The following is a 12,301-nucleotide window of genomic DNA, read 5'->3' on the forward strand; positions in this document are numbered from 1 at the left end:
TTGGGGAGATGGGATAAGTACATTCTTTAATAAAGAACTTGATTGAAACTTCTTGGCACAGTGTGTGCTACAATTCTAAGTGGGCTTCTGTTTCTTGATGAACTCTTGCTATCTTGTTTGGTGTTATCCCAGCCAGAAGTAAACTTAGCAAAGTCTTCTCAGAACTGCTTACTGTATCTTCTTCTATGAAAGCTCACGGTTTATGCTGATAATTTTTGCCATAGTCAAAAAGATCTAAATGGTCACTTAGTTATATTACAGGGAGGTTTTTCAGATGCAGAATGTGGAGAAGACGTGTAAAAGCAGTAGCACGGGACACTGATAACCTGTAATGCTGCTGTTAGGAAGCCTGTATTGTACCAGGAGCATAAGTACAGCATTTTACTTCTAATGAAGGAAATTGAATCCTCATCATTATTAGTTATTTCTGATTAACCTCTTACAGTTTTACAAGGTGAAGTAAAATTGGGCTGTGCAACACTGAAGGTATTTTGTTTTCTCCATACAAGATGCATAGAAGCAGCAGATCTTATTTGGTCATCTGAAAAGAAGTTACTGGCAACATTCAGTGTTCAAAGATAAGGATAAGCCAAGTGATACGGTAATTTAAAAAACAGGGTATCAGTAAGGGAGTTGATGAGGTTTCCTTCCACCAGCTGCAAGAATTTTATTTCCCCTTGTTTACTTCTGTCATCAGATACATTTGGTAAGTAAGAGGAAATAAAATTGGCATGGTAACACACTTCAAGCAACAAGTGATGGGACTCAGTCTTACGGATTTAATCAGATGTTGTTAGCTTGTTTAACGCTTTTGTCATACGCTGTGTAAGCAAAAGGTGTCAGCTGTGAAAGGAGCTGCAGAAAACTGTTTCTCTGGCGAGCCTGGAAAATTTGTATCTTTGTGAAGAGTACCCTGGGGTGTCTATACTTCAAAAGTGCACAAAACCTGCCTCCACCCCAAAGTGGAGCATGTATGGGTATGGGCTCGGTCAAAAGTGATGTATAGAAATTGACATAATCTCTTAAGTTCTGCTTTATCTCAATGGTTTTGCAGCTCAAAAATGGAGCTCCTACTTCTTGCGGTCATATAGCTTTTTTCTGTAACCATTTTTTTCCTGTTGAAGATATGAAGGATGGTTTTTCTTATATCTCAAGCTTTGAGAAGAAGGCAGAATTCTCTGCTAATGTACCATGGTTTATTGTGATATGTTACCTACCTGTGATTTTCAGCTACCTGTTTCTGTAGCCAGTATTTTGGGGGAAAATGCTTCTGATCGCACTAACTTCTGGAACTTCAGCCTTCCACAGATATTGTATCTATGCTGTGTATTGCAATTTGTAGATATTTCTTGTGTAGTCATTAAGAGTTGTGTTTTATATGAACACAGATGTTGAGCTTGCGATCTACAGAAGCCCATACAGTGCATTTGTCAATATAGTATGGCTTTGGGTTGGGCAAAAGTTGATTTGAAATCATTCCACAAGACAGTTGCACATTTTTTTCTGTTGTGAGATTTCTTACTCAGTCTTTTTAGTTGTGCTGTTGAATTGTTTGCTCCCAGTTTAAAAAAATCTAGTGTAGTATGTGAGGTTGTAGAGGGCTTACATTTAGAATCACACACACATGCACACTTCCCAGCCTAGCTATAAAAGGCAGAACTGTGCAAAGATCCCTTAATACTGGTGTAAACTAGGAAACTTACAGCCAGTCTATTTGCTGGATTTTTTTGCACATGGTAGTAAATTCATTAGGAAAGTAAGGACAATAACGCTTTTATTATGCTAGCTCTTTAGCTGTTTTGTTCAAAATGATAGGCATCGAAAACAGTGAAATTTTATTCTGTGTTGGTTAATCTTATCAGAAATTTGTTCAATAAATAAATTGTGCTTCTCAGCAGAATGGAGGGCTTTAATGTTCCAAGTAGTATGCTTGGCTTTACCTTACCTCAGGAAACGAGGACCTGTGATTTGAGAATATAATGATCCGTTCCTTTACACTAGGAGTTAAATATTTATATGGCTAACAAAAGAACTCCATGCTGCGAGTAGCTGTGAGGAAGAGTTGAGAATGAGTAACAATGGACTGGAATAGTTTTATTCTTTATTTCAGATTTCGACCTATAAAAGGAAGGCAAGAAGAACTAAAAGAGGTGATTGAACGTTTTAAGAAAGATGAGCACTTAGAAAAAGCCTTCAAGTCCTTGACGTCAGGTGACTGGGCCCGGCACTATTTTCTTAACAAGAACAAAATGCAGGAAAGGTTGTTCAAGGAACATGTAGGTGTATTTGTAATTAATGTGCTTTTTCAGATGGTTGAAAGGCTAAGAAAATGTACAGATTTCTTAGGAATGTAGCAGTAGTAAAGTAATGCACTGCTCTGTAATGTTACTTGTTTGATTTCCTTTTAACAGAAACTTGCTTTGTTTTTTTAAAAACCCAGCTAGCTCTGTGCGCACACACAAACCTTTTTTTTTTTGTTAACTTACCATTGCCTTTTATTTAATACACATGTAAAAAGAAGAACACATTTGCCTCTTTTGCTGCTGGCTTAAGTCATAAGCAGATGAGGAGACCTGCTTCTGGGAGTCGAGTTTCAAAGACTTATTTCATGCTTTGAAAGGGTTTTTTCTTCCTTTTTTGTTTATTTTGTGTTGGTGGTTTTTTTGTTTTGTTTTGGTGGGGGTTTTTGTTTGGTGGTTGTAAATTGAACTGTGTGACTAAAAGATGAAGGAAAAGGGAGAAGCCTTGCTACCTCAAAATACCATAACTGTTTTGGTTATAGAGGCTTTATGTGGAAGGTGTTATTCCTCTTCCTTCACTTCCCACACCCCAAAGCCATTTTGTATATAGCATAAAGGTGGTTGACTCTGAAAGTTGCAAGGAAATCACAGTATTTTTTTACTTAAAAACAAAACAAACCCAAAACAAACAGAAAAGCAACCAAACCTTCTTCGGGAATGAGTGTGGTGTTCTCAGATACAACCAAAAGGAATTTGGCCTACTTTAAAGTGATCAAATTTAGCAGTGTAAAAAAAAAAAGTAGGTAGCAAATAATTCTGTTTTCCCAGAGTGTTTTTTGAATAATACATCTGCACTTTAACTAAAAAGAATGTATTCAGCAATCCCTGAATTCAGTATCTACGTGTGTTATGGAAGTAATATATTTTTCAGAACTGGATAGAACAAAATAGCATCCTGTGGATTGTTAGGTCTCGGTGGTTCTTAGAATTCTTCTTGAATGCAACCACTCAGTGACCTGAAGCAGAAATCCATTTTCATTGGTTGGGTTAATTTTGTACCATTTGAGGAATCTTTTAATTTTTTTAAACTCTTTGGATATTCATGTTATCCATGTGAGGATTCCTGCAAGTTACTCTGAAGAAATAATATGAACATAATATGTATAGCTAAAATTTATAATCAGAAATACGTTTCAGCAAACAACATCCCGCTGCAGTATTCATTTTTTGTGTGGTGTTTTTTGTGCGGTTCACTGACTGTCATTATTTTTATATGAAGTACCTCACTGCCTTTTTCTTGCTTATAACAGAAAAGTACTGTTTTCTTTTGTGGCAGGTATTTATTTATTTACGAATGTTTGCAACTGACAGCGGGTTTGAGATACTGCCTTGTAATCGGTATTCTTCTGAGCAGAATGGAGCCAAAATCGTTGCAACGAAAGAATGGTAAGAAATACAGTTTACTGTTACGTTCTATTTCTGTCAATTATTCTGGAAGATTCTAAAAAAGAAAACTAAAAAGTATGATTTAAAATCAAGAATGCGACCAGAGAAATAAAGTTTTATATTTTTACTTGCAAATTAAATTTGGTGTCTGTTTTTGCAAAGTACTTAAACACAATACCTGCGTATGTGAGACATTCCTTTGTAGATTTGGGCGTAGCCACACAGTTTTCAGTATACAAGGCTTTTTTAATCTTGTTTTCAGTCAGATAATTATCTTCCTCTAATCGTGAGTTGTTGGCCTTTGGTGAGAAACATGACCGTGTCAAGACTCGCATTATGCTGGATTTGCTACACAACAAATGATTGTGGGGGAAATGTGCTTTTTCACCTTGGTGAAACTGAGGGGTGTTAATTTGCATATTTTGGTTGTGCAAGATAAATCTCTCCTGGAAACACGAAGTTGGAACCCCAGTGTATTTCCCCATCTCGTTTTGGCACAACTGAGTTTTATTATAAGCATTTCCGTGGCAGCACCAGCAGATCCCTGGGTTAATTCAGATTTCAAAATAAATGTTCCCCTTCCTCCCCCCTCCCCTCTGTAATTTACAGCCGGTTTGCTTGGTGGCAGTACATGCTCGGAACAGCACATCTGAGACGATGACAGGCCATTACGCGCAGGCGAGGGATGAGTAGCTAGTCGTTACGCTGGCAGCGTACCGAGCGAGCATGCCATTGCAGTGGGGGTACGGCCTCGGCGTGTGGGAGGGCGAGCTGTAAGAAGGTTGAGGGCAGTAGCTCTTCATGACTAGCTAGAAGGTCCACAGTCATGATAGAATCGGTATTTTGGGGGGTTGGGTTTTTTCAGTTTGAATTCTCCCCTTGGCTGATTCTTTGGGGTGGAAGCTTTATATTTAGGTCTGTTGGAAATGAATTAACTCTTCATGCTCGAAGTCTTGACTGACCTGTGAGAGAGCAAGACAGGAGGCCCGCTTCCTAACCCTGCTGATACCTGGAAAACTAGTGAGACTCAAAACTGATAAAGAGATCTCAGCGCTCTATATAAAAGAAGAACTTTGCACTTAAAAGGCTCAGCTTCTAGTTCATGCCCTTCATGTACGTTTAGTATCTCCACATTCATCTGTGTCGGAGTAATCAGGCCAGAATTTGGAAGGCCACTCTGAAGAGCAGTGGAAACCATGCCCTTGCAAGCTGCTGGAGACGGTGCGCTTCTTCCTGGGCTGGCTGTTCGGCGCCTCTGATCTGCTGTGCTTGTGGTGGCAGGTCGGCTGGCTGCACGCAGAGGCACCGGGGGTTTGTTGGTGTCCTGCCTCCAGTGGTCTGTTTCAAGGACCAACTTGATGCTGAAGAGCTACTTGTGAGAGAGGAAAACATCTTGCATGAATTCTGGCCTTTTTTAAGTCGATACTATTGGGTGTTTTTAAGGAGCCACGGAATTCCAAGCGTCTTTTACTATGGGGTGTTTTCCTGACCAAAGCAAGAAGTATAGGAAAAGCAAAAAAGGGCGGCTGGAAGAAGTCAGAACATCTTAAGTGTTGATGGGGGGCGGGAGCATGCACAAATAAAAATATCTTGCTTTTGGTTTTAACAACTGTAGAAGCTGAAGTAAACAACTCTTGCAACTACTTGCAGTCTCAGGAAATTATAGAAACAATGGTGATAACGTCTGTCAGAATTGATGTAATTGATTCTATATAGTAGCATAAAGCCATTTATTTTGTGTCTGACAAAAAGTCTCTTCAGCCTAATATCTTGTCTCTAACCGAATTAAAACACGAGGCCTATAAGGATTGAGAAACGGTTTACAAAACGCTTCCCGTTATTGACAGCTTTTCTTTTTGTGAAATTACTTTGTAATTTTGGCACATGTTCTTATTTCTCCTACTCTTCTTACGCTAAAGGAAACGAAATGATAAAATAGAATTACTTGTGGGCTGTATTGCTGAACTATCAGAAATGGAAGAAAACATGCTGCTGAGACATGGGGAAAATGACTTCAGTGTTATGTATTCCACACGGAAAAACTGTGCGCAGCTGTGGCTCGGTCCTGCTGCATTTATCAATCACGGTGAGTAGTAAGTATAGGAAGCATGTTAAAGGGCGGAATCAGTTCTGCTTAGGAGTGTTGTTATACGTGAGCTGAACAACACGGGACCTTAGGGGAAATGTCTGAATCTGGCACGCTGGCTTATCGTAGGGCAAAATCCCGTGGGGATTTTCACAGACCAGAGCTGATCACCTGTGAACTGGGAAACTCATGGAAGGTGCTAGGAGGTGATGCCTCCTTAGGTGCTAGGAGGTGATGCCTTCTTCCTTCGCGGAGACTTTGGAACTGGCAGCTAAATTAGTGGAGCATATTGCAGGCTACCTTGAATTCTTTGTGAATTTAGTCAACAGTAACGTATTTCTTAGGTGAGCTTCTTCTGCCGCCTTTAACCTTTAGCACAGAGGCTTAACTGATTCTGTTGCATGTGTATGCTGAAGGAGAGCAGGTAGGATTTAAGATAAATCCTATTACCTTAAAGAGGAGGGAAACTTGAACATTGGTGATAGCGTAAGTAAAAGCTCAGAAACCAATCTATATCAAAATACGCATCTTTTTATATATAGCTTTGTGCAATACTAATGTAACTCCCAGTATTTAGTTGAGATTCTACAGTTATTGAAGACAGAGTGAATCCTTACTTTAGATATCTACAACTATTCATGTTTCAGGTCTTATCAACAGTTAATTGACTTTATCTTTTGGACCTTTTTCAGATTGCAGACCTAACTGTAAGGTAAGCAAGAAATTAAAAGTAAATAAGCACCCCACGTTTGTTTGTTTGTTTGTTTCGGTTTTCCCTGCACCTTTTCCTCCCCAACTGTTTTTTTTTTTTTTTCTTACTTAGATACTGTTCAATCTTAATGATTATGATTAACCTCTCCCCCACCCCCTTCCTGTCATCTCCTTCCTCAGTTTGTATCAACGGGCAGAGATACAGCATGTGTGAAAGCTCTAAGAGATATTGAACCTGGAGAAGAAATCTCTTGTTACTATGGAGATGGGTTTTTTGGAGAAAATAATGAATACTGCGAATGTTACACCTGTGAAAGGTATGCATTGATGTAAATAAGTTTAAGATGGAGTTGAGCGTATTCATCGTATATCTGGTGAACCTGAAAGTCCTTGATTATGAGTACTTAGATTTTTTGGATGCATCAGGTGATCAGGCCCAGCCGCACGGGCTTAGGAAAGGCAGGTCCTGCTTGACTGACCTGATCTCCTTCTGTGACAAGATGACCCGCTTAGTGGACGAGGGAAAGGCTGTGGATGTTGCCTGTCTGGACCTTAGTAAAGCCTTCGGCACCGTCTCCCACAGCATCTCCTGGAGAAAGCGGCTGCCCACGGCTGGGAGGGGTGTGCTCTGCGCTGGGCTGGAAGCTGGCTGGACACCGAGCCCAGAGCGCGGCGGGGAATGGAGTTACACCCCGCTGGCACCGGGCACAAGCGGCGTCCCCAGGGCTCGGTGCTGGGGCCGGTCCTGCTTAATGCCTTTATCGATGATCTGGGCGAGGGGATCGAGTGCTCCCTCGGTACCTTTGCAGATGACACCGAGCTGGGGGGGTGTGGATCTGCTGGAGGCAGGCAGGCTCTGCAGGGGGATCCTCCTTTGATTGTTGATTTTAACATAATATGGACATACATTCTCTTTCAGGACAAACTAGTTTTACGTGTCTGAACATTTTCACTAACTTGTCATCTTCGTGTTTTAAGTACAGGAAAATGTTGCATTTTAAAGCTAACGTTTGGGTAATTCTAACTTGAGGAATATGCTTTTCATTCACCAGGCTGTGTTACAGCAATCAAATATGAGATTTTATTTTTTTGAATTTTGAAATTTGAATTTTGGGGAGTGGAGCAAGGAAAAATGAGACCTTAGCAACACTGATGAGGCAACTGTTGCTTTGTACACCACAAAAAATCACGTTTTAAGTGACCCAATTTTGACTATGCTGTAAAGGGTGTTAATTTGTAATGTTGTGGGAAGGCTGGCACTGTACAACTTTTTTTCAAGCCTTCAAAAGTCATCACCAAGAAAATTTGCGTATCTTTATGTATGTGCGTGTACTGTTCTTAGGTGAGCCTGCTGTTCACGCTGGCAAACTTGAGACAGCTGGGCACCAAAGATGCCATGTCAGAGGACTGTTTTGTTTGTAGCGCCATTGCTTTCTGACCTGAAATGGCTGTTGCTTGTGCTGAGTTCAGTCTAGGGTCTTCAGAATTCAAAATAATACTGAAAGAATGTTCCATCTCAAATAAATACCACTTAATTTGAGAACAAGCATTGTGTCTGCATAATAATTAACCCTGTGGAGCTTGAGATACTGTTTGATCGTTTTGGTGCACTTGTGGTTAAGATCCATAGATTTCCTTCCAGTACAACACACTGGAATCCAAACTGAAGTTGTCTTCAGTAGTTACGGAAAGTGCAAGCGTACTGGGTTATTAAAGTGTATCGGAGGAATCCTAGTAGTGGTGGTTGAAGTGCAAGTACAGGCATTCTTAATCTTCATCCTTTTCTCTGATTGCTTAAAAAGAAAAAAAAAAATCAGCCATTTCATTTTCATGGTAAATACATGCTGGTGTATTTCAAAGGAACAAGAACTGTGCGATAATTTTACTCCATCTTCTGTACTTTCCAACTCTTGCTGATGCAGTTAACAATCTTTGTAACTGAAGCTGGCATTTTTATTACGAGCCTGATGTAATTGGGGAAAATGAAAATACTACTTACGTTAGGTTAGGTAACTTAAAACAACCATATTTAATTTTCACCTGTGTAATTTGACAATGAAATGATATTAAAATAGACATAAAGCAAGGGAGACCTACTTCTGCAGTTTTTCTTCTTGCAAGACATAAATGGAAGGTTTTTCCACACATCTTACTAAAATGAGATAAGTGTACAGATACCTTATTAAAAGAGCTAACAAGATGCTAATGCATTCAGTTATTGGTATTGTCTCTCCAGATGCACCTGGGATTCAAACTGTTGTATGTGAAACAAAGTTCCAAGTTTATATTAAGAGTTATTAATACATCGTGTCCTCGTTTTCCTTTGTAGACGTGGAACTGGTGCTTTTAAATCAAGAGTGGGATTGCCAGCACCTACTCCTGTGATTAATAGTAAATATGGACTGAGAGAAACAGATAAACGATTGAACAGACTTAAAAAGTTGGGTGACAGCAGCAAAAATTCAGACAGCCAGTCCGTCAGCTCGAACACTGATGCAGATACCACTCAGGAAAAAGCTAATGCAAGTAAGTAAGGGGGAAAGCTCAGAGCGCAGCATTAAAGGTTTCCTAAAAACTTTCACCGTGATGGAATTCCTCTCTTAGCTTCGGGATGCATCAAGATACTGGTCTTGAGAACTGTAATTTATTCAGGAATCTGAAGGCAATGTCGATAGCAAATTCATCTTTTTCCTTAAGTGTTTCAAGAACAATAGGTGGTATGTTCTTGTTCTATTTAGATCAAGAGCAAATGGTTACATGCAACATGTAATAGCAACGTGTCAGTTGAAGTTCTATCCATTATGTATGTATTTCAAAATACAGTAAACTGTCATGTGCAGTAGTATGGTTTAGGAAGGAAAAGTTACAGAGTTATCTACATTCTGTAGGAAAACAGTTTTTAAGTAGAGATTATTAAACAAAGAGTCATTTCCTTTAGAGATCCTTTAAGTTGGGCAGCTATTCGCTCTCTGCATCCAAGACTGATAGTTCAGGTACCTATTCTGAAGTGAAAGTGCACAGTTAGTCATCTCAGAAGAAGTTGGAAGGGGTTTTTGTTTGTGATGCTCCTGAGGGACTTGTCTTCATGGATTAGTGAGTATCATTTATTTACTTTCCCCCTTTCCGTGCCACTGCCACCCTCAGCATAGGCAAAACATAAATAACTTAAACTTTGACTTAAGTAGCAGACAGGTTTGAAGCCACATAAAATATTTTGGTTCCGTCCGCTGCTGTAGTACTTAAAAAATGCCTCCCAGAACCCTCTTACGATCACTTAATGACAAAACTTCAGAGCTGCAGCTTTGCTTAGGCAGCTGGATCTCCTTTGATTACCACTGTAGGTAACAGGCACCTGGGTACCTGGAACGGAAACAGTGATAGGAGTTAAGAGTTTTGGTTTGTTTTGGTTTTTTATTCCTCCCCTGGAGGAAGACGTTCCGGGGTTAATCCTAGAGCACACTGACCCTCAGGTTTTGTGGAGTAATACTCAGTAAAAACTGTAGATAATGAGGGGTGGGTTTTTGAAAAAAATCGGTAGGAGAAGAAATTCAGGAAAACCCGAACCTGGTATACTGGCGCAGTGAGGGAAGTGTACCTGGAATTGAGGTGTGCCTTTGGCTTGTCTGACAATTCCTTTCAGGTCGGAGTTGCAAGTTAGACAGTCTCACTCCTTCCTTTCTACTGTCTTAGCCTGTTTCACAGATGTCGAGGAAGTGCTTAAAGTAAATGAAATAATTACGGTATTTGGAAGTGGGAAACTCGGGATAAAGCAGTGCCATAACTAAACCACTTTTTTCTTTTGCAGCTAACAGAAAATCTTCAATTGGCGTAAAAAAGAACAGCAAAAATAGAACATTGACGAGACAGTCTATATCAAGAATTCCAGCATCATCAAATTCTACCTCATCTAAACTAACTCATATAAATAATTCCAGGGTACCAAAGAGACTGAAAAAGCCTGCAAAGCCTTTACTTTCAAAGATAAAGTTGAGAAATCAGTGCAAGAGGCCAGAGCAAAAGAACGCTTCTAGAAAGCTCGAAATGGGGAATTTAGTTCTCAAAGAGCCTAAAGTAGTTTTGTATAAAAACTTGCCCATTGAAAAGGATAAAGAATTGGAGGGACCAGTCAAAGTTGCAGTCTCTAGTGGATGCTTAACGAGGCATGCAGCCAGAGAACATAAACTGAATTCTGTGAAAGGTGCTCACGAGCATGGTGATATACCACCCTGCACGTACATAACAAGGAGGTCAATGAGAACAAGGATGAATTTGAAGGAGACCTCTGACACAAAGCTTGAACCAAATATGTTGGATAGCTATAAGAATAATTTGACCGGAACGCAATCGGACATTTTAGAGCAGCAGTCTCATGCGATAAACGAAAATGATGTGGCTCATGGACCATCGCATAAAGGGGAGATCAGGTGCCAGAAAAATGAGGCAGGCATGTCAAAAAAGAAATCCCGACAAGGAAAACTTGTGAAACCATCTGTAAAAACAGAAGAAACTGATACTATGCACAATACACCTGTGAAAGATGAACTACCGGATTTGATTAGTTCTCATTCAGAACTGGGAGAGAGGAATAACGGAGTGGACACACCTGTTGGCTATAAAGACTGTATCCCCGGATCTGGTGGCTGCTCTGTTGTAACGTCTGACAATTTTAAAGCAAAAGACAGCTTTAGAACTGCAAAAACTAAAAAGAAAAGACGAATCACGAGGTATGATGCACAACTTATCCTTGAAAATAGCTCTGGGATCCCTAAACTGACTCTTCGTAGACGTCATGATAGCAGTAGCAAGGCAAATGACCAAGAAAGTGATGGAATGAATTCTTCAAAAATAAGCATCAAATTAAGTAAAGACCACGAAAAAGATAATAATTTATATGTAGCAAAGCTGAATAATGGGTTTAACTCAGGATCAGGCAATAGTTCCACAAAATTAAAAATACAGCTGAAACGCGAGGAAGAAAACAGAGGGACGTACCCTGAGGACCTTCATGAAAATGGTGTGTGTTGTAGTGACACGCTCTCCCTTTTGGAGTCACGAATGGAGGTAGATGATTATGGTCACTATGAAGAGGAAACAGCAGATGAATCTTCATCAGAAGAGGACGATGAAGAGGAAGATGACTATGATGATGAATTTGATGACTTTATTCCTCTTCCTCCAGCGAAGAGATTAAGGCTTATTGTTGGCAAGGATTCAATAGATATTGATATTTCTTCCAGGAGGAGAGAAGATCAGTCTTTAAGGCTCAATGCATAAGCTTATAGGTCTTAAACTGACCTGGATGTCATTTTTAAAAAAAAATATCAAAAATTAAAAAAAACCAAAACCCACAACAAAAAAAAACCCAACAAAAATTCCATTTGATTATTCCTCAACTGAAGAACTTTCTGAAAAACTTAGTGGCAGCACTTCTTTATTGTTTATTCACCTATCAACGTAATATTGTAGAAAGTGTACAGCATACTGACTCTTCTTAAGTCTGATTTGTGCAGATTTTTATTGTACTTTTTAATAGCCTTCTTATGTGCAATTCTGAGTTAGAGGTAATGCTCTGTTGTAAAATAAAGGCTCAAGCAAAGTTATGAAATTGCATCAAATCTTTCAAATGCAGGACAATGAGAATACAGTGTGGCTACATAATTATTTTTGATCAGTAAAGAGCATTAGTTTGCTCTTACGATATTTGACTAAACAATTAAAAAAAAAATCATAGTAGCAGCATATTAAGGTTTTCTAGTATATGTTAATATCACCAGCAATGATTACAGCTTTTCGATTTATTTGCTAGATGTTTCCCCCT

At 39.4% G+C, this 12,301-nt stretch overlaps 1 protein-coding gene across 2 annotated transcripts in view; it reads left to right on the top strand.

Moving 5' to 3' along the window:
* Positions 1-11,844, top strand: part of KMT5B (lysine methyltransferase 5B) — a 29,357-nt gene extending 17,513 nt beyond the window's left edge. The window contains exons 4-10 of one of the 2 annotated variants that reach the window (XM_055721662.1): positions 2,111-2,276; positions 3,577-3,686; positions 5,606-5,772; positions 6,465-6,484; positions 6,664-6,800; positions 8,813-9,009; positions 10,289-11,844. In XM_055721662.1, the coding sequence (XP_055577637.1) occupies positions 2,111-2,276; positions 3,577-3,686; positions 5,606-5,772; positions 6,465-6,484; positions 6,664-6,800; positions 8,813-9,009; positions 10,289-11,757 (2,266 nt within the window). In that variant the 3' untranslated portion in view covers positions 11,758-11,844. Of the gene's footprint in view, positions 1-2,110; positions 2,277-3,576; positions 3,687-5,605; positions 5,773-6,464; positions 6,485-6,663; positions 6,801-8,812; positions 9,010-10,288 lie in introns of those variants that run through there. The other variant, XM_027810505.2, reaches the window with a different exon arrangement.
* Positions 11,845-12,301: the final 457 nt, after the last annotated feature.

Source organism: Falco cherrug, chromosome 10, assembly GCF_023634085.1.
Source record: "Falco cherrug isolate bFalChe1 chromosome 10, bFalChe1.pri, whole genome shotgun sequence".
Lineage (NCBI taxonomy): Eukaryota > Metazoa > Chordata > Aves > Falconiformes > Falconidae > Falco > Falco cherrug.